The sequence below is a fragment of the Callorhinchus milii genome, unplaced genomic scaffold (assembly GCF_018977255.1).
Source record: "Callorhinchus milii isolate IMCB2004 unplaced genomic scaffold, IMCB_Cmil_1.0 Scaffold13, whole genome shotgun sequence".
Lineage (NCBI taxonomy): Eukaryota > Metazoa > Chordata > Chondrichthyes > Chimaeriformes > Callorhinchidae > Callorhinchus > Callorhinchus milii.
In genome coordinates, this window is record NW_024704754.1 from 1,931,791 (window position 1) to 1,954,499 (window position 22,709).

Genomic DNA, 22,709 nt, shown 5'->3' on the forward strand with positions numbered 1-22,709 from the left:
CTCTTTCTTACGCTTGTGAAGGGTTGCATCTCCTCTCTCGCTCTCTCTCTCTCTATCCCTCTCTCTCTCTCTCTCTCTCTATCCCTCTCTCTCTCTCTCGCTCTCTATCCCCCTCTCTCTATCACTCTCAGTCTGGAGCTTTTGGGAATAAAGTGACGAGAAGAAGAAGAAGGCTCTCAGGTGTTCTCTCCCAAGTTAAGAGACGGAAGGAGGGAGAGACAGACACAGAGAGAGAGAGAGAGAGAGAGAGAGAAAGAAAGAAAGAAAGAGAGAGAGAGAGAGAGAGAAAGAGGAGAAGTGGGGCTGTGGATAGGAGGCGGGATGGGATGTGATCCTGGGAGATGATGTAAGAGTCACTTCACAGCCGCTTTTCTGGCAGAGATGTGACAGAGAGAGGGAGGGAGGGAGAGAGAGAGAGAGAGAGAGGGAGGGAGGGGAACTGGAGGAGAAGAGAAGGAAGAGAAGAAGAAGGAGAGGAGGAGAGTGAGTGAGTGAGAGAGAGAGAGAGAGAGAGAGAGAAAAGACACACACACACACACACACACAATTCTCATTCATCGGCAGGAGAGCGAAGAGGGGAAGAAACCAGGAACGAGCAACACAGAGAGGGAGAGAAGGAGAGAGGGGAGGAGGAGGAGGAGGAGAGAGGGGGAGAGAAAGAGGGAGAGAAAGAGAGAGAGAGAGAGGAGAGGGAGAGGAGAGAGAGAGAGAGAGAGAGAAAAAAAGAGACAAGAGAGGAAGAGAGACAGAGGGAGAGAGTCAATCAACAGTCGCCACCTTAGCCCAACTGTGAAGCCATTCAGTGGCGAGTGCGACACCGACAACAACAACAACAACAACAGCAACAACAGCAGCAACGACAACAACAACAGCAGCAACAGCTGGAGAGACCCTTTAAAGACCCTGCACTTTGGGAGTTGGGAAGCCGAAGGGGGGGAGAGAGAGAGGGGGGGAGAGGGGGAGAGAGGACAGACAGACAGTCCAGGAGAGGGAGAAGGAGAGAGAGAAGAGGAGAAGGGGAGAGAGAGAGGGGGGAGAGAGGGGGGAGAGGGAGAGAGGACAGACAGACAGACCAGGAGAGGGAGAAGGAGAGAGAGAAGAGGAGAAGGGGAGAGAGAGAGGGGGGAGAGAGGGAGAGAGGACAGACAGACAGTCCAGGAGAGGGAGAAGGGGAGAGAGAGAGGAGAGAGGGGAGAGAGAGAGGAGAGAGGGGGGAGGGGGGGTGTGAGGGTGGCCGCCGGGGGGTGGAAGGCTCGCCCCAGCCCCGGGGACATGGCTCTCAGTGGGGGGGGGAGTGCCGGGCTCTGCAGACACCCGCCAGGGAGTCCCACCCCACCCCCCCCAGCCCCAGCCCCAGCCCCAGCCCCACCCGGGGGGCACCAGCAGCCCCCACCCCCCTCCCCCCCACCCGGGGGGCAGCTCTCTGCCGGACGTGGTGGAGCTGAACGTGGGGGGACAGGTGTACTTCACGCGGCTCTGCACACTGACCAGTTCGCCCAACTCGGTGCTGGGTCGGATGTTTGGGGGCCACCGGCGGGGTGGGGGTGGGGGGGTCCGCCCCCCCCGGGGGTGGGGGAGGGGGTGAGGGGGGGGTGAGCCCGGAGATGGCCCGGGACGGCCGCGGCCGCTTCTTCATCGACCGCGACGGCTTCTTGTTCCGCTACATCTTGGATTACCTGCGGGACCGCGCGGTGCTGTTACCGGAGCTCTTCCCGGAGAAGCAGCGGCTGCGGCGGGAGGCGGAGTACTTCCAACTGCCCGACCTGGTCCGGATGCTCAGCCCCGCGGAGGGGGGGGACCACCGGGGGGACCACCGGGACCACCACCACCACCGGGGGGGGAGCCCCGGGGGAGGGGTCCCGGACGAGACGGGGGCGACTCACAGCGACGACCCGGACGAGCTGTCGCAGGGCAGCGGCGACCCCCGGGGTGGGGGCGGGGGGGCAGGGGGTGGGGGGGGGAGGGGGCGCCGAGCGCAAGGCGGGGTTCATCACTCTGGGTTACCGGGGCCCGGGCCCCCCGGGGCGGGACGGGGTCCCGGGACCGGACCCCCGGCTGTTCCGGCGGGTGCCCCGGATCCTCGCCTGCGGGCGGGTCGGGCTCCTGCAGGAGGTCTTCGGCGACCACGTGAACGAGAGCCGCGACCCCGACCGGACCCCCGACCGGTACACCTCCCGGTTCTACCTCCGCCACCGGCAGCTGGAGCGCGCCTTCGACACCCTCGCCGACTCCGGCTTCAGCCTCCTGGGCAGCAACTGCAGCCTCAGCGGCCCCCCCGGGGCCACCGGGACCACCGGGGCTACCGGGACCGCCCCCGGGGCTACCGGGACCGAGGACCGCGCGTGGAGCAGCTACACCGAGTACCTCTTCTACCGTGAGTCAGTCCGACCCCCCACACCCCCCCCACTGCTGCTGCTGCTCTCATCTCTCCCCCTCTCCTCCTTCCTCCTCTCATCTCTCCCTCCCCTCTCCTCTCCTCTTTCCTCATCTCTCCCCCTCTCCTCTCTCCCCCTCCCTCTCCCCTCTCCCTCACTCCTCTCTCCCCCTCCCTCCCCTCTCCTCTCTCCCCTCCTCCCCTCTCCTCTCTCCCCTCCCTCCTCTCTCCCTCCCTCTCTCTCCCCCTCCCTCCCCTCTCCTCTCTCCCCCTCCCTCCCCTCTCCTCTCTCCCCCTCCCTCTCCTCTCTCCCTCCCTCTCTCTCCCCCTCTCACTCCCTCTCTCTCTCCCTCCCCCTCTCCCCTCTCTCCCCCCCTCCTCTCTCCCCCTCTCCTCTCTCCCCCTCCCTCCCTCTCTCTCCCCCTCCCTCCCCTCTCCTCTCTCCCCCTCCCTCCCCTCTCCTCTCTCCCCCTCCCTCCCTCTCCTCTCTCCCTCCTCCCCTCTCATCTCTCCCCCTCCCTCCCTCCCCTCTCCCTCTCCCCCCTCCCTCCCCTCTCCTCTCTCCCCCTCCCTCCCCTCCTCCTCTCTCCCCTCCCTCCCCTCTCCTCTCTCCCCCTCCCTCCCCTCTCCTCTCTCCCCTCCCTCCCCTCTCCTCTCTCCCCCTCCCTCCCCTCTCCTCTCTCCCCCTCCCTCCCCTCTCCTCTCTCCCCCTCCCTCCCTCCCCTCTCTTCCCCTCCACCCTCTCATCTCTCCCCTCTCCTCTCTCCCTCTGCCTACTCTCCTTCCCTCCCTCTCCTCTCTCTCTCCCTCCTCTCCCCCTCCCAGTCTGTATCCAGCAGCCCCCCCCCCCCCCCGACAACCAGCAATCACCCCCTCCCCCCACCTCTTATCTGTGTGTGTGTGTGTGTGTGACTGTACCTCACAGCCTCTCCCAACAGACTGTGTCCCGTACTCTGTACCCAACAGTCGTGTGTGTGTGTCTCTCACACTCTGTGCCCAACTCTCTCCACTCTGTGCCCAACTCTCTCCACTCTGTGCCCACCAAATGTGCCCCCCACCTATCTGAAGCCCGACACCGAACTGAACTGCGCCCACCCCCAATCCCCCACCCCAATCCCCCCACCCCCAATCCCCCACCCCCAATCCCCCACCCGCAATCCCCCCACCCCAATCCCCCACCCGCAATCCCTCCCACCCGCAATCCCCCACCCGCAATCCCCCCCCCCAATCCCCCACCCCCAATCCCTCCCACCCGCAATCCCCCACCCGCAATCCCCCCCCCCAATCCCCCACCCGCAATCCCCCCACCCCCAATCCCCCCCCCAATCCCCCACCCGCAATCCCTCCCACCCCCAATCCCTCCCACCCCCAATCCCTCCCACCCGCAATCCCCCCACCAAGGACCCAGAAAACTGGGAGCAAACCACTAACAGTCCATCGCGCCCACTAGTTTGTACCTGGTGCGAGCAACACTCCCACCCACCCCCTCCCCACACACACAGACACACACACACACACTCCCACCCCCTCCCCACACACACACACACACACACAACACAGTGTCTCTCATCAGAAGCCACCTGGAGTACACCTGTGTATACACAATTATTATTACTATTATTGTTATTACTGTAGAGATGGCGTGGAATAACACCTGAGCAATGTGAGGTTGCGAGGCCGGTCAGCGAGGCAGGTACAAGGCCTGGGACTGAAGGGTAGATCGCACGTTGTCTTATCTGTAACAGTTTATCTGCAATAATAACCCTTGCACTTGATCCAGAGCCTCATCACGGCTTCGAGACGCCTCAGAGCGCTTCACCGGATCCGCTGCAAAGCGAACTGACTGTACGTTTTGTGGGCTGTAAATCTGTTGCGTTGAAACGCTGGGTGTGTACGCACGAGGCAGCGAGTGAGGTGAAGCAGTTCAACATCTCCTGTACGGTGTGTCCTGTGAAGCGCTTTGAGACGTCACAAAGACGCGATAAGGCGCTGCATCAAATGCCGGGATTATCATTGTTAGGACGATTATGATTATTATTATTATTGATGTACATGCACACAATGTCGGACTGCCGCTCCCTCGGCCGCAGTAACTTCGGCGGGAAAAGAAACCTTGTGAGGGGCAGAGCAGCGAGTTGATTCTGTGCAGCAGTTAGCCCTTGTGTGTCAGTGAGATGCTGCTGTATGGCTCGGAGAATGGGCATCGAGTCACCCCACTGACAGTCTTTTATTACAGCAATTTCCTCTCATCAGCTCGGCTCGGCTCTGCTCAGCTCAGCTCAGCTCCGAGCCACTGTGAAGACTGACTCGCTGAAATATTAATAGCTTTTTACATCAAGATTGTGGTATATAATTCCGAGTGGCTCAATCTGCCAGCCTCACGCTGAGGGAGGGGAAGGAGTCTTGTTCGGGTTGAAGGACCAGGACTGCAGATGGTTAGTTGCACTCACTCGCGCCTCAAAGCATCAATGGGCTGGAGGTTGGGGCTGGGGTTTGGGGCTTGGGGTTGTGGTTTGGGGCTGGGGTTTGGGGCTTGGGGTTGTGGTTTGGGGCTGGGGTTTGGGGCTGGGGGTTGGGGTTGTGGTTTGGGGGTTGGGGCTGGGGTTTGGGGCTGGGGTTTGGGGCTGGGGTTTATGATCCTCCTGACGTGAAAGGTGTTATATAAGTGTACTTTTGTTGTTGTTGTGGTGGTTCCCAGAGGCTGATTAAGCAGCCCCTACCCATCACACACACACGCACGCACACACACACAAGGGGCTGATTGCAATCCAATCCCATCCTCCTTCTAAGTTGGATTGACTTTATCCAGGACCCAAAGTCGATCAGCAAAGCTGTCCTCAGCCTCTCTCGCTGCAAAACTGGTAACTGGTGCAAGTGGCTACTCACTGTATCTCCAACAGTGCAACTCAGCCAGATGTGGCCCGAGAACCTGCCTCAACCTACAGCAAGGGTCCAGCAATTGGGACGTGAATTGGGACTGAGAGAGAGGGGGGAGAATATATTATCAGGGCACGTTACCAACATTCAAGCATATGTTTTGTTGCCCCACGGGCTTACGAAGGAGGGAAGGAAAGCCAGGCAGAGTCATCGAGCCACACTGACCGTGGTTTGGAAGCAGATGTAGTTTAGCTTTTCCTGCTGGGAATGGTCTGGTGTGTGTGTGTGTGTGTGTGAGAGAGTGTGTGTTCTCTCTGATGGAAATGGTGTGCAATAAGTCTGCTTTCTGTTGGAAAAGATTCTGTGGTACCTGCTAGGAAATGGTAGGACACGCATGTGGTCTCGCCTCACCATTGGCGGGCGGGCTTTCAGCCTCTCTGCACCCCCACTCCCCACCCTCTGGAACTCCATCCCGCAGTCCCTCCGTCTCGGCCCCCCTCCCCCTCCCCCTCCCATCCTTCAAGACCCCGACCAGCGCCTTGGGACGTCTTCCTGACGCGAAAGGGGGCCGTGTAAACGTAACTTCTTGTTGGTGATGATGTTGTTGTCTCTGATGGGAAAATTGCGTGCTTTCTGCTGAGCGCTGAGCATTGACTCGGAGCCTGAAAATGATTCTTCGCCAGAGCAGCGCTCGCTCATTCAGCGAGAGCTCTGCCTCTGCGCTGCCTGATTATTTTACTGCTCACATTAGTGCAGTTTAAAGTGCTTTATCGATTGTTGACAACACGCTCGTCAGGAAGCTCATATTTCAGTGGCATTCAATGACTTATTCTCTAACCTCGTTCCGGAATGATTACCAATGAAACGCCCATTATCCCACTCCATTCAAGACGTCCTGAGTGTTGCTTTGCCGAGGAGCCCCAAAGCCCTTTGCGAGCCACTCGCAACCCAATGTTCTGCTAAAGTGTCAAGAGTAATTCAGAAGCCATCGCATTGCTTGGCTTCCCCCACCCCCACCCCCACCCCGATTCGTGAAGGAGAAATTACTGTATTAGTAACACTATACTTATTTGCAATGCTCAGGAAAATCGCATTCCATTGAAGCCTATTTCGGGCCATGCAATGTTTTATGACATTTCCATGGTAATTACTACCCAATAGTGAGATGCATTTGTGTCTCATTTAGCGGGTGCCATTGGCTTTCGAGCGGAAATGTGCTCCCAAGTTAAAGGAATCAATCAAACATTTGAATATTGTATTAGGTTGAATATTATTATCTTAAAAAAATATGAATTTGGTCACCCAATCCATTTCTGTTTGTGGGACACTGGCTGTGCGCAATTGGTTGCCATGTTTCGCCCACAAAATACACAGTTACTCCACTTTACACAGTGTATCCTGTGAAGCGCTTTGAGACGTCTCAACGAAGTAATCAGACTCTATATCAAATGCAAGGATTATTATTATTGTTATTATTATTCCATTATCATTCTCCTGGAAATAACCTTTATACAGGGTGACCAAAAAGTGATACCATTTATTTGAATAACAATAATTAATGATTAGCATCATTTCTTAATAATAATAATAATAATAATTCTTGCATTTGATATAGCGCTTTTCACGTTGGGAGGACGTCCCAAAGCGCTTCACAGAACACACTGTAAAGTGAATTGACTGTATATTTGTGGGCGAACGCGGCAGCCAATTGCGCACAGCAATGTCCCACAAACAGTCGTAGATTGAAAATGACCAATTTATTATTGTTTTTGGTTTGGGAGGGATTATTATTAGGGCTGTGTGGAGTAAGGAAACTTGCCCGAGGTTTCGCCCTCTGCCGGGAATTGAACTCAGGTCTCTCGCTTGCAAAGCGAGTGCTCTAACCCCTGAACTACAGGACTCCACATTTCTTTAAGGTTTAGCAGACACCGTGATGGGACCGCAACTTTATGGTCACCCCAATCTTGTAGCTTCTCTCAGAACAACTTCTGTCAGCACAGAGTAATCATCTTGTTATCATCTTCAGTCCAGAATGACTTAAAGGGAAACTTGCACATAGTTTGGTTCAGGGGAATGTTATGACTGGAGTTGAGTCGGTGGAAATCGATTTTAATTTGTTCCGATTCTGTTCAGATAATGTTCAGATAATTCTTTTTTTTTCAATGTTGAGTGATTTTTTTTGGAAACAATTTGTTTGCATTTGGAGGATGCAAAACAGAGACAAATCGACTATGGTAATAATAATAATAATTATAATCCTCGCATTTGATACAGTGCCTTATCACGTCTTCGAGACGTCTCAAAGCGCTTCACAGAATATACAGTCATGGTTTGAGCAACCAAATTATTATTAATTTTGTGACGTTTTACAATTATATTTTATAGTGATTATTATATGTTTTATAATGATAATGGATCCACATTTATTTTGAGTATAAAAGTGTGCGTTTCAGACACCTGTCATTGAGTCACAGTAATGCGAAGTGCTCCAGTTATTTTTAGGTTGCTCTTTCTTCCTCTTGTTCACCTTTGAGGACATCGAAATGCCATTTCTGACACTCCGGCTGCGTTTTAATTCATTCTTTTCTCAATTCTTCACCTTCTGGCATCATATTGTTTTAAAAAAAAATCAATTTTTTGTACTGAATAATTTATTCGGATCTGATTGCAGAGCATCATAAACCATGACGGATATTGATATTTTATCGAATTTTATTGAACCCAGCCGAGCCTGATGGTTTCCAAGTATTAGATGAACACCGTATCTAATTTTGCCAGTGGCCACTTTTATTTTTCGCCATAAGGGAAACTCCTGCTGCCCTTATTCAGGTGGACGTTTAGAGAACCTGTGGCGCTACTCGAAAAGAGTTTTTATTGGGCTGTTATCGGGGGGCGAAAACGGGGCTTTTGCAAACTGGAAATAAACTTGCAGCTTGCATCCTCCATTTTGTGCCGGAGGTTAAGCGATTTGATACCAAATACAAGCCAACAAATGACACTTGTACTGCGCCTTTCACGTCAGGAGGACGTCCCAAGGCGCTGGACAGGCGGAGATTCGCACCCGAGCTGGTGGTGGGGAGGGGGCGAGGAGGGTAGGGGGTAGGATCCGCTAAGGAAAACCATTCATGATTCCGAAGGGCAATGAGGGCTGATTTCCGCTTGCTTTCCGATCCATTGCCAGACTTCTCAGGCCATGTGGTGGCTGCCAACCTCCTTCCTTTTTAATGGACAGTGACATGTGTACTGGGGTCACTGAGGAACACAGTGACGTCACCTCGAACAGATCAGATGTTGAGGAACATTATTATTCCATTGATACCTTGACTCTCGCATTAAAAGTCCTCAATTTCCTCTGCTCCAAGGTTATTTTCTGTTGTTCCCATTGGAGTTTCACAGTATATTTTGTGCTGTTGGAAGTGAGATCAATGGAATGCAGCTGGCACGACCGAATCACAGAGCCTGCCATGTTAGATTGATATGCCAGAGCATTGCCTTGACGTTCAGGGGGAGCTACACTAGTTGATGACTGAAGTGATTAAGGAAGTTGGGGAGAGTCCATGACACTGACTCTTCTGCATAATCTGTTGGTAGCTTTAGGCTGGAGGGACTTTCTTTGTTCCATGTGGTGGTTAGAGCACTCGCCTCGCAAGCGAGAGGACCATGGTTTGATTCCAGGCAGGGCGAAACGTTGGGCAAGTCTCCTTACTCCACACGCCTCTGTTTACCAAGCGTTAAGTGGGAACCCGAATGTTAGTCGATTGGCGGATCGCTTTTCCGGGGGTAACAATCCGTTAAATCAAAAAAAAATAATAAATTGGTTACTCAATCCACGACTATCTGTGGGCGCAATCGGCTGCCGCGTTTCGCCCACAAAATATACAGTCAATTCACTTTATAGTGTATCCTGTGAAGCGCTTTGAGACGTCTCGAAGACGTGATAAGGCGCTGTATCAGATGCCAGGATTGCTATTATTTGTTTTTCTTCTTGTTTGTAAATATTACATGGCAGGGAACACACAGACGATAACAATGTCAGTCTATAATGGGTTTCAAGACAACATGAAAGCTGTCCATTTGTTGTGAAGGACACACTCTGAGAGTCAGCAAATATTCTTTATTTCTCTTTCACTGATACATTTTTAGGAGACTTACATGCATTAAGGTGCGACATGTTAGTGCTTGGGGAACAATTTCACACTAGAATGCATCTTCTTCCTGCTAGGAAGGAGAGCATCTTTGTGTGAAGCTTGTGCTCTTTGGCTTATGATGTGTAATACTTTTCAGAATTGTGGTTCATACATTTTACCTTGTTAACTACTTTCTCATGAGTGAGACTCTTCAATGAAGTTTACAACACTTGTCTGCAGCAGAGAGGGGCAGTGGTGGGGGAACAAAAGAATTGCAATGTTCCAAGTTAATTTTTATTATTATTATTATATTATTATTAATTTCTCTAACACCTAGGAACTTGTGGGTCAGGATGCTTTGCAGAGGATTTTATTTGTAGACAAGTTTACAACTTGTAAACTAACAGAGGTACGTTTATGTGATGTCCTGTGAGTATAAGAGGGAAAGTTAGTCCAACGGTGTTTGTTGTTGTTCAGGTCTATGCTGATTGATCGCACTGATACATCTATTGCAATGTTAATTGGAAATGTAATATTGATAAATCATCTTGTCATCAAAGCCAGCTTAGTACAGTGCTATACACATATTTCATCCTCTCACTCAGTCCTGACTGTACAGCAAAATGCAGATGTGTACATATAATGCTTCATTCATTGGACAGATAATACGGACCTGTATTGACTGAAAAATGTAATTCAAATAAGATCCGTCTTATGAAACCTCCCGCTAATTGATAATGGACATTTAACCAATAACTGGAAATATCTTCAAGATGACTTGCTGTGTCCCATTGTAGGATCCTTTCGAGTATTTTTATTAGTGTTGAAACAACAACAACTTGCATTTATATAGTGCCGCACCCAGGGCGGGTAGCTTCCCGGAACGCTTTGGTGAATCCATCAGGCCTTAAAGGGCTGCGGCCTAAATGTTTCTTTGTGTAACTTTCTGCAACGGACAAAATTCCACAGCATGTCATTTCTCTTGTAAACAATAACATTTGTACCATAAAGCAGGAGTAGGAGCGGCAACACTAAAGGTCCTAAAATTCGATTGCTAGGAGTAATGAAAAAACAAACTCTACTCATGCCTGTTCCGTCGTTCTATAAGTTCTTGGCTGATCTGTATCTCAAGTCCAATTACCCTGCCTTCGCCCCGTATCCCTTGATACCTGGACCTAACAAACATCTCTCCATCCCAGTCTTGAAAATATGAATGGATCCAGCATCCACTCACGTTTAGCCTCCTTCGTGAGTTTGATGCTGTGAATGGGATGACACTACTGTGGCAGAATATCTTGCTCTTCAGCTGAACTGTGAAACAGCTCACAGAGGTAGCACAAACTTCCAGTTTGTCTCTTTGCAACATTTCAGTAGGAAACCGGGCTGCGGTGATATCAGTCTCCCCAGTGAGCATTGCACGAAGGAGAAGCAAGAAATTCGACTGCCAATCTGAAATTCCCCACAGTATAACTAACATTGTGTCCTTCAGGGCTTGTGGAGGAGAATGATTTTATTATTTGTGAACTGTTAAAAAAATCCAAAACATTGCATTGTATAAAATTGTATAAAATTGTAATGAAGAGTGTCTGTACAATGGCACAGGGGACCCATAGATAAGCTTCTGCTTACCTGTTATTTTGAAGTCCCGTATTTTGAACTGTAATTAGGTTTTAAGATGGGTGCTTGTTCGTTGTGAATAACAATGCTCTGGATATTAATGCTATAATGGTTCAATTAAGATTGGCAGATGCCACTGTAGTTCTCGGCATCTGTATTTCTGGCAGATCAGTTCATTGAAAGACTAATTCTACAGCACTGTGCCTGATAATTTTAGGTACGTGCTCTCAAGTGCAATCATGGTTTGAGCTAGTCTTCTGCTAATTTTTCACTCCAAAAGTTGGGATATAATAATAACAATACTACAGTGTATCCTGTGAAGCGCTTTGAGACATCTCGAAGATGTGATAAGGCGCTATATCAAATTCAAGGATGCAAGGATTATTATTATTATTATTATTATTATTACTATTAATAAGAAAAAAGCAGATTGGGTTACAGAAAAAAAAATGCGGTGTGATATTGTTTTTTAGCCTCATATTGCGTAGAAACATGCATCACTTTATTGGCGAGAGTTGGGTCACAATAATCCTTGCATTTGATATAGCTCCTTATGACGTCTTTGAGACTCCTCAAAGGATATACTGTACAGTGAATTCACATCTAACTAGAGCTTTGGGACGTGAAATGGGGAGAGCTTGAGGTCGGCAGAGCTATTGGAAGCCTCCAATACCTAAGCCATGGCAAGTTTCCCTTGGCATCCCGACCACTGAAATCTCACAAAATAATGTTTCCTTGACAACAGCGAAGTGGCATAGCAACATGTAGTTGGGTTTATTCATGCACAGATGGAGACCAAGGTTCATACAAAAGAAAAAATCACTTATCCACAGTTATCCACAGTTAGCAGTCAGTTGTAGTGTCCAATTGACAAGGGCTTTATCAGCAAAGGTGTGCCTGCTTGGGTTAGTTTCAGTTTGGCTCAGTGGGTACTTGGGTCGTTCATAGGGTTGTTGGGTCAAGTCCCACAGATCGTGTAGACTGATAATGTGGTCTGCGCCTCAATGTCGGAGAGGATATGTCTTGGATGAGATGTTAAACCGAGGTCTCATCTGCTCATGCAGGTTGATGTGAAGTGCTTTGAGATATCTGAACACTGTGATAAATGAAGCGCTATATCAAACGTAGGATATGCAACTAAGTGGTCTTATTTATGTAAAGCCCTGTGTATTGACCCAAAGTTCCAGGATGTTATAGTTTGCCTCCTGGGAATTTATAAGCAATAGAAATAATCTTTTCATTTGATATCGTGCTTTTCACATCAGGCAGATGTCTCAAATTGCTTCACCAGGATTTACTGTAAAATGTAGTGACTGTGTATTGTGTACTACAACATACTGGCTCCCACTCCTTCACTCCCCACCTCATGCACATTTGGGATGGAAAGTGTTCAATCGCTGACCTACCTGGTTGAAGCTACAAGACCGTTTCGTAACACTCATAGGGTCAGAATGAACACAATGCATTCTTTGCAGGTCGATGGAACAATTCTGTGTCAGGATCAATGTATCATGGGCAAAAAAAGATCTCCCTGTATTCAGTTTCAGCAACAAACCTTAACCCCCAATCTCAGAACCTGTGCCCTCAAGGAATTGAGCTGAAACAGCCTCAGATCCATTTTACTTAGAATCTTGATAGCAATTAGTCAGGTAAGACTTTCATCCCAATTAGTTTTTGCTGCCAGCCAGTCGGTGACAGGAACAGCAATCTCAAATGAACATCAGGTTCCACGCACGATCATTCATGCAAGTTCCTCACAGCTGCTTCCATGAAACCTAGTGGACTTTCAGGAAGAATCCTTGAGGGTGGATAATACGCAATGGATGCCTACACAAAGCCTCCCTCAAGTGAGACAGTAAGTGACTGAGCTGTGGATGTTTCCATGACTACAACATACATTGGCAGCAAGGGAAGGGAGTGGTAGAAATGGAAGAGATGCCTCTTTGTCTCAAATGTAGCCAATAATATAGTTCTGCAAAGTTGACTACCTGAAGGCTTGGAGCTGAAACCTCACTCCAGTGCACCTGGTGAGGTTGAGAATGAAACGTGCAAAGGCTAAGGTTTCAAAGCCAAAATCCTAACCTGTAGGCTGCTGGCACTGCGAGCTAATGAATTGCTAATTGAGGACTCTTAATGTAATATGCTATGAGAAAAAATGACATTCAGTCCATTAACCTCACTCCTTCCAAAGACCATATACAATCTATCCTGCCATAAAAGTTATGCTATTTAATCTCAAGGTAACATTCTGCAAAATTTCTCCTCGATTTCCTCTCTCCCCCCCCCCCCCCCCACCCTCCCCACACACAAAGATAATGACAAAGATTCTCCATCCCCATATCTCCACTGTTCAACCCTGACTGGTTAGGTTCCCATAGGTGACATTTCCTTTTGTTATAGCGCCACAGGAACAATCATGTTCGATGAACTATTTCATTATCGCCGCACATTTTTTTCCCCCCACACAGTTAATGAACTGCAAGGTTTCCCTCGATCGGTGTTGGAAAGGTTTGAGAAATGAATAAAACGAAATTTGACTGCAGTCGACTTTCGCGAAAACAAAGTGCGTGTTCAGATCTAATTAATGTGCAAATTTCCAAATCTATTATTTTTTCGTTAACAAGAAGAAGAATTAATCCCCCTTTACGGCATTAACTGGGCTGCATTCGGCGAATGGAAGTGACAAGGGTTTTATTTGCATTTGCTATAATTTGCCCATATTTTATTTAAATGAGGTTTGTAATAACGTGTGCTATTAGGCCGAGGATTTGAATTCAATAATTTATTAGGCACAACCACACTCCATGCTCCGCCATGCTGAACAAATTGTGAGAGGCATGCATGCAAAATATCTAGTATAGATAACACTTAATGATGCTCCAGCCCAGTCAATGTGATAAATGTCACACAGGCTGCTAATCTGAATATTCTCGAAGGTTAGAGATTTGGAATTTTTGAGCAGAAAATGAGATTCATCCACAAAGTTCACAGTCACTATACTTTACAGGAAAACAAAACTCAGTAAAGTACGGTGAGACGTTTCGCTTATGACAAGATGCTATGCGAAATGCAAGGATTATTATTGTTAAATAATCCGCAATGATAAATAGTTTGGGGTTTATGAACTGGTTAACTCCCACAGAGCTGGCTTCAAATGTTAATTGTATAAAATCAGCCACAGGAGTCAATGGAAGCACAAAATTAACAGTGAAAATAGTACATTGTCTGCAATTTATATCGTATTTAATATCCAATTTAACTTTTAAGGCTGATGTTTCCGTGACTTCATTCAGGCTGATCACCTGGACATAGATTTGAATCCTGTGATATTCTGATCTAGAGCTGAAATATCACAAACAGTCGGATCCAACTTTTCACACCAACCTAAATGAAGGCAAAGAACTCAATCGTACTGCAGTTCACACGCCTGCAGAATACATCATGCTGCATTTGCTGACAATAAGAAGGCTCCATGCTGTGAATCAATCTGCATTTTAAATATTCCAAAGGATGCGCCAACTATTTTCTGCCATATTACCGAACCGTACAATTAACGTCACGGCAATATCCCATAATGTTGAATTTCAAATAATTTCCAAAGACCTTTTTTTTCTCTCTGCCAACGAATGGATAATATACCCTGAAATTTGCCAGCGGGTTGTAACCCACCTACTCTGAAAGGAAACAGATGATCTTGTCGCCTGCTCGGAAGCCATTCGGAAAAGGCAGATTTGAATAATAAATGGTTAGATTCTTCTGTGATGTTTTAAGCTAATGATTCAAATTAAAATAAATGGCAGGATAATAAGGGTCCCGCACAGCAGTATTGTATTACTTTCCGTTTCAATGAAATAATTGTCAGACGCAAATACTTTAATTGTATCTTGCTGACTAATTTGCCTACTATGCCTAACACTGAAAGCACATCTCAACCATATCAGTCAAGAAATGCTGTCCATGTTGGAGCTGGTATTTCATCCACAAATATACTCAAAACTTTCATGCCATCTCCTTATTTTTGTGTATTTTTTTTCCCATTCGGTGCAAAGCCCACTTATTTTCTTTCTCTACAGTTTTCATGCTTTGTCTGCACCAGAACATTGAAACTAGAGTCTGTCCTCTGTGCTTCAAAAATAATGTCTCCCTTGTCATGAACGGAGCCAAATAAAATTGGTAATTGGTAATTTAGCAATTAGAGCCTTTACTGAATCCACAGACCAGTGTCACAATGTACACCTTTTGCATTGGAAAACATCATGTGAGAAACGTATTTTTTTTAAAATACAAGAACTATTATTCAATAATATTATTGAATGGGAGTCCTGTAGCTCAGTGGTTAGAGCACTCGCCTCGCAAGCGAGAAGACCTGGGTTCGGCAAGTTTCCTTATTCCACGCACCGCTGTTCACCTAGCAGAAAGTAGGAACCCGGTTATTAATGGGTTGGTGGATCGCTTTTCCGGGGATAATAATCCCTTCAAAAACTCCCCAAGTAATAATAATCATTGTTCACTCAATCTACGACTGTTTGTGGGACGTTGCTGTGCTCAATTGGCTGCCGTGTTTCGCTCACAAAATATACAGTCAATTCACGTTAAGACTTTGAGACGTTGTGATGATGTGATAAGGCGCTATACTAAATGCAAGGATTATTATTATTATTATTGTTATTATTACTATGTGCATAATGAAGATTTAGGTTAAGGAATTGGTGGAAAGTTAGCTATTTGGTTTGAAAACTAATTTGGCGAAAGAATGTAATTAGAAATGGGGGAAAAGGGCTCAGACTGGAGATAATGTCCATTAAGTCCTCCAAGAATTCACAGTGTCCATCTTAGGAACAAGTTGAACCTCACAACTGGAACCTGTTTTGAACAATGTTTATCACGTTGTAGGGTACAACTCAACAGAATTCAAATCTAAACCACAATATACTTAACTTTATAAACCCCACCGAACCTTTGCTATCAAACATTATAGATTTCTGAGCTGTTAAGCTCTGAATTTTAAGATTAAACACTCAAAATAACATGTGGGATTGATCGAAATTCTACTGCTATTGACTTGCTGTAAGAGCCTGGAATATTTTTGGTCCTGTCATTTTGACTATGCTTACTGTCACCTTTCCCCTCTCCCCTACTCTCCTCAGCTCCTACCCACCCACCCACCCACCCACCCACCCAGCTTGTCCTCCCTATCAGTGTGTGTGAAGCCAGATTCCCTCGCTTCAAGACTCCCTCCCGACACGAAAGGTGCCAAATAAATGTAAATTGTTCATGTGGTTGGAATTACTTTCCAGCAACTTTCAAACCAAGGCCTGGTTGTCCACGAGGCTGGAGGGAACGGGTTATAAAATAAAACTCGCCTATTAGACGGGAGAGTTTGAAATGAACTTGCTGGATTCATTAAACCCTTTTCCTTCTACTACACACAACTGTAACACTTTCCTTGCTACACCACGTTTCCTGTGAACGTTTCCGAATTGAACGCACGTCACTACAGGCTGTGGGGTGCGAACTTTGATTCAGATGTTGTACCTTTTAATGTTTCATTGTGTGTATTTGAATATTATCTGTTTTAATCTTATACTTGCATGTGAGAGCTGAGCTCCCTGTGACTCTCCTAGCGATGTCATATTGATGTGTTAGAGCACACAGAGAGAGTGAGATGTGCCTCCTAACCGTGAACAGGAAAATACACATATTCTGATGTCTTCTGGCTGACGGGGAGCATTGTCAGCAGTTGTTTCCTATGATGTGTGCTGCGTTGGGGCAGGAACGTGGCTTTGGTGCAGATTGTGCTTGACCCCTCGTGCCCTCCATTCTATCATCGGTGGCCGCGCTTTCAGCCACTGCACCCTGAAACACTGGAACACTCTTCCTCTATCCCTCCGCCTCGTCCCTTCCTTCCCCATCTTCAGGTCGTGCTTGAAGACCTTCCCCTTTCGACCAGTGCCTCCGGTTCCCCCCCCCCCCCCCCGACTTGGCATAGTGCTCCACCACTGTCAAGCGCTCTGGGACGCTATCCTGCCTGAGGGGCGCTGTGTAAATGCAAGTTGTTGTTGTTGTTGATTGATCTGATGGAGTTGGCTATGGCTGGAAGTGGGCAGAGATGTTTGTAGCTGAGTCCAACTTACACAATCTCTAAGGCAGAACCAGGCTCCCGAGCTCACTGGATGCCCAGTATGTCCTAGTTTAATTTTTTTTTATATCATGTCCATGTTTTGCCAGGATTGATGGGTATTTGATGTGTCTGTCTAGAGACTTTATGGGGTAGGGGGAAGGGAGTGAGTGGAAAAATAGAAGAACATAACTTAAAAAATGGAAAGTGGGGTTGAGGGGAGTGGAGCAAATAAATCCTAAGAATGATATAGACTGGATTTTAAGCACGTGAAAAAGCTTTATTTCTTTGTCCTGCCACTCTGTGAAGTTAAAGAGCTGAGACGCAGGAGAAAGATTGTTGTGAATTCACGTGGATGGGAAGACACTGTCGAACTGGAATGTTTTATTGCAGTGCTTTATAATGTACGGGCTGGAGTTTTATCGATGGATAATCTACTTTGTGTTGGAAATTTACACTTCTCTATTGCATTATAGGGGCTGAATGTATCACCGTGCGATGGTTCACTTGAAGCATCTTTCTAACTACCACCTTTATTGCTAGTTACTAGAGCACTGTACAGCTCCAAGACATTATCGTTTGTGAAGGGCGCTGTAGAAGTTATTGTTGTTGGCCTCGATGTTGTTGGCAAGTTGTGGTTGTTTGGCCTCGATGGTTGTCACACATCAAAATCCAAAACAAACCTCTTATTTAAGCAACCGCCCTTGACTCTTTTGCGTAAAGTATGGCAAATAATTGGTCATCAATTTCAGGCGGCAGTTCAAAATCAGAGTCCACTCTGATATTCAGAAAATCCTCAGTCTTTGCTCTCTCCGTTATGGATGCATTAGAGCCACTTGATTGAATTACTACCTTGTGATTCACTCACTGTCCAATGGTCCCCTATTTGTCCTGCGCACCATTCACTGTTAGCAACGCATCCTACGCATGTCAGTGTGGTAATTAGGAACAAATTGCACGCAAAAGAGGTTATCCCCTTGGAGGACAATCTGCTGAAAATGGAAACATTCTAACTTGAGCATTTCTAACAGTACAAAGCCTTGTGTTTGCTAAACCTTGACCAGCTGGACACACGGGATCTGAGCACTTGGAAACAGAAAGGACTGGGTTTGAAAGTGTAAAGGTTATCTGGTATTTTTGAGAGCCCTTGCACGATAAGTTGTACATTAGAGGCGTACATGTAATCACTGCCATTTGTAACCCGTCAGTAAAGCTGAAATAGGTGACATGAAATTACGACAACAATTCAGAAATGATTTGCTAGGAGCAGACACTTTCCTTTCAACACCTTGCTCACAGGAAAGGAAAAAAAAAATGCTCTTCTGCAACAAAATCTCAGACTATAAAAAAACCCACCCCAAAATTTCTGGCCAGAAGTCAGAAAAGCTTATTTGCGTAATGGTAGGAGATACAGTTTAAGAAGGCTGCATTGATGCAGATAGCGTAAAGGAAATTAAGGCTATAAACAGGACGCTGAGTGTGAACATAATGTGTTCTATTTCAGTTTAACCTTTTGAGTGCTGAAGGTCCTTTGAGCTCTCAAATTACACATTTCACGGACCCCGGATACTAACCCAAAAAGGCTTTTCAATAACTTTCCAAGATCGATTACCGTATGAAATGTTATCAGAAGGTTATTAGCGAGCAATGAACATTTCCAGGTCACTGTAGTTTAAAAAAGTGGCCGCAGTTTTACCTCCCGATTCAAAAAGAAAGGATTAAGAAGGCGTGATTTTGCTCAAGCGTAATCCTGAAAACATTACTCCAAGGCTCCAAAGAACAACAACAACAAAAATTCTCACCCTTTTTGCACTAGTGCTGCCCTGAAAAGGTAGAAGGATAAACACATGGGCATCTGGTCAGGCTCCGGTACAGAACGGAATCATACAGACACTGCTGTGCATAAAAGGGAATATTTAAAATTTAGCATCTCTGCAATGTGAATTCAGTCCAATCAGTAAAGGTTTTGTACCTTCTGCAGCGAGTCTAACTCCTGCTCTCCTACTCTGGGGAAAACCTGACCCATTTTATCTCAGTTTGGGAATCTTGCTGATCCCTATCTTTCTTGAACAATTATTGAGCAATGTGCTGATGAGTAATAATAATAATAATTCAAGACGTCTCAAAGCGCTTCACGGAATATATTATAGTGACTGTGCACTTTCTGTCTTCGGTTTCCCATTCTGCATTTGCTTTCTTTCGTGGTTACACAAAGGAGCATCAGAAGAGTGGTGAATGTATGGAACTCGCTACCCCAAAGGGCCTCAGTCCTTGAACATATTCAAGACTGAGATAGATGTATCTCTTATTGCAAAAGGTATTAAGGGATATGGGGATAAGGCAGGGTCAGGTTATTAGCTGGAGTGAGATTAGAAGATCAGCCACGATTGAATGGCGGGGCAGGCTCGGAGGGCCGAATGGCTTACTCCTGCTCCTACATGTTATGTTATGTTATGTTATGTTAGAAGTAAGGTACAGCAAAAGGACATCTCAAAACCCTTTTCCTGCACAGTGAGCAGAGAAATGAAGAGTTTAAAAGATGACAACCAAACATACAGTTGACGAGGTATGTTTTGAGGAGGTTTTCATAGAAACAGGAGGAGGCCATTTAGCCCCTCGAACCTGTTCCGCCATTCTATAAGATCATGGCTGATCTGTACTTCAACTCCAATTAAACTTCCTTGCCCCATATCCCTGACCTAACAAATATCTACCCACCTCAGTCTTGAAAATGTGAATGGATCGAGCATCCACAGCCTTTTGGGGGAGAGAGTTCCAGAGTGTTGGGAGGTAGCAAGAGAGGTAGCAAGGACAAGTGGCTGAAGCCTCCATGGCATTTGGCGGAGGGACAGAAACAGAAAGAAGGATTCACGAAAAGTGTTGTCCCAGTTTTGGCGAGGAGTCAGAAGGACTGACTGCTGGAAGGTCAAGAAGGAAAGCGTTCATGTTGAAACATCTCAAAGTGCTTCGCAGCAATTAGAGTCAAGTGTAATGAAGCAGCAGCCATTTTGCACGCAGCAAAGGCCCACAAACAGCCACGGAGTGAATGATTAATTTATCTGGAGGACATCAAAAGAAAATCCCTTCTCTGTTGAAGAGTGCTGCCAGTCGTTTAATGATCATTTGAAGAATAGGCAGATGGAATCTTCAGTTTTATCGCCTTATCTGAAGGACGGCTCTTCTGTTTGGGAGGATTGTAATGAAGTATCAGCCCAGACTGTAAGTGTTCTGAGGCGATGATTGACATTTTAATAATAGCCTTTGCATTTGATTTTGTGTTTTATCACCTTACATTATACTGTGCTGTATGACTCATTTTCCCCCCGGTATGGAGGCATAATTGAGTGAGCGTAATTTACTTGGCCTCCTATACAACTGGCCTCTTTGCTTTGCATCAAAAGCTGTGCTGTGTGATTGTGACTGATCGAAATCAAAATTGAAGACCTTTCTCTTCGCCCATGTAATGTCCCACAAACAGCCACAAAGCGAATGTTAAATTTTATGTGAGAGTTTATTGCAAAGGACGGGTGGGTGAGGGGTGGGGGGGGGGGGGGGGAGAAGTTCCCTACTCTTTTCAACTAAGTTACATTTAACAACTCTTTTAATAGCGGACTTACAGTCTTAGAGGTCCAGCAAAGGTACGATCAAATGGCCTCTAATCTGCAACACTAAGCGCTTCCAGTTCAGGTACAGCGGCTTAAGTCCTTGTTACATTGGTTTGTAAGTACAATGTTAGCTTCTCTTGCCCGAGGGAGCCAACTCGGAAGCAATCCATTATACTGTACAATATGACTCATTTGTACCGTTATGGATGGTCGACTACTGTCTGCTTGAGTGCACATTTGCCACTGAGTGTAATCTGGAGGCCTCCTATACCACCGGCCTATTCGCTTTGCATCAAAAAGACCTGACCGTGTTGTTAGACAGTCTCGTCAAGTCTCGTCAGAAGGAAGCTGGGCGTCTGACATTTGTGAAAATGTCAGTGCCAAAGGTATCCAAACCAGACTGAGAGTTCCACATATAGATGCCAAGTCTGCACGGAAATTTCCCTGTATTTGAAATGGGATGCTGTTTCCCTGGAGGGTCTGGCCCTACTTATCCCGGGACGCTACCCCTCGTGAAGGGCGCCATGTAAATGGAAGTTGTTGCTGTTGTGGTTGTTATCCAATCCTGGAGAATATTAGACACAAGTTGACGTATTCGCAATGCGTTTGGCCCATAAAACCTGCAGTCAATTGACTTTACAGTATGAAGTGCTTTGACATGTCTCGAGGACATGATAAAGTGCCATATCAAACACAACTAATATTATTATTGTTATTATTATTATTATGTCATGCTTTTTTATTGGACTTTGTCATCTTGGGATTTGTGATTCACCATCATCAAACTCAAATATACTTACCTACACCCACGTGTGTGCTTGGCAAGCGTCAGAGACAATGGAATAATGAAGCCGTAATTCTCGTTTGCAAAAGTTTTATTCTATAACTGGAAGAAAATGGAAACTTTTGTCTTAAATAGACTGAGTACGGCTGAAATATCGACAAACGTCCTGACAATATTCACGCATCATTTTTTTTACGAAGAGGAGAAAATAACGTCCCGTGAAGCTATTGCCTTTTCTTGTGGATTCATTGCTAAGTGCCAGACACATTCATTTTCTGTACGTGTCTCTCCAGCCTCCACAACCCTGCTAGAGAGTTTTATGACCTGTTCTGGGTCTTTATCTAGGCTGTTTTCCAAGAGGAAGATCTCTTTTCAAAGTCAAGGTCAGTTGAAAACTTTTGTAAGCTATCTGTTGGTCCTCCCAGTGTTAGGAGAGAAATCCATAAAGGAGCTGCCTTGGACAGTTTGTAATCAATGTAAGCAGTTTGGAACCCCAGACATCTCTCTGAACATTGCCCACTGTAAATTTGAGCCCTTCGAATAAGGTGACCATCTATGAAAATAGTACCCCTTGAGCACCTTTCTGGGCGTGTTTAATAATAATAGTCATAATACTAGTAATCGCACTTGATTTAGCGTCTAATCACGTCTCCAAGACACCTCAAAGCGCTTCACAGAATATACTGTAAAATCAACTGACTGCATGTTTTGTGGGCCGAACCTGGTCTATGTAGCGTTTTAGAGTGTCTAGAATTCGGTACTATCTTAAATATAGCTTTAATTTCGAGGTTGTTTTCCAGTAAGGTTTTTTTTTCAGAATGTTTGCTCTGAAATGTTACATGAAGCTAGACCTAGGTGGGATTTTCCCCCAGTTGCAGTGTCTGCCTTACAATGGAAAACGTTCAGTCTGCTGGGGAAATCAAACCCACTGTGTTTTTAAACTGACAAGACCAACAAATAGGAAAGTGGTTAATTGGTTTCATGCTTGATTAGGCTGTGCAGAGTGTATTGTTTCACTAAATAACTGATGACTGACTTTGCTAAACTATTGACAACCAAAGAGAGTTGATGGGCATGGTGCTGCGTACAGTGAGGGCAAACGTGTGTGTGTGTTTAGCACTGGGTAGCAATGATGTGTGTATATTATATACCTGGTCAGGAGGACACACTGGGGAACAGTTGGGTGGGTGTTCTGGAGAGATCAGAT

General features: G+C 46.5%; 1 protein-coding gene across 1 annotated transcript in view; it reads left to right on the forward strand.

The window, feature by feature from the left end:
* Positions 1 to 341: 341 nt before the first annotated feature.
* LOC103183751 (BTB/POZ domain-containing protein KCTD16) overlaps positions 342 to 22,709 on the forward strand; it is an 82,787-nt gene continuing 60,419 nt past the window's right edge. The window contains 4 exon segments of the mRNA XM_042340049.1: positions 342 to 346; positions 1,420 to 1,533; positions 1,598 to 1,898; positions 1,900 to 2,374. Coding sequence (XP_042195983.1) covers positions 342 to 346; positions 1,420 to 1,533; positions 1,598 to 1,898; positions 1,900 to 2,374 — 895 coding nt within the window.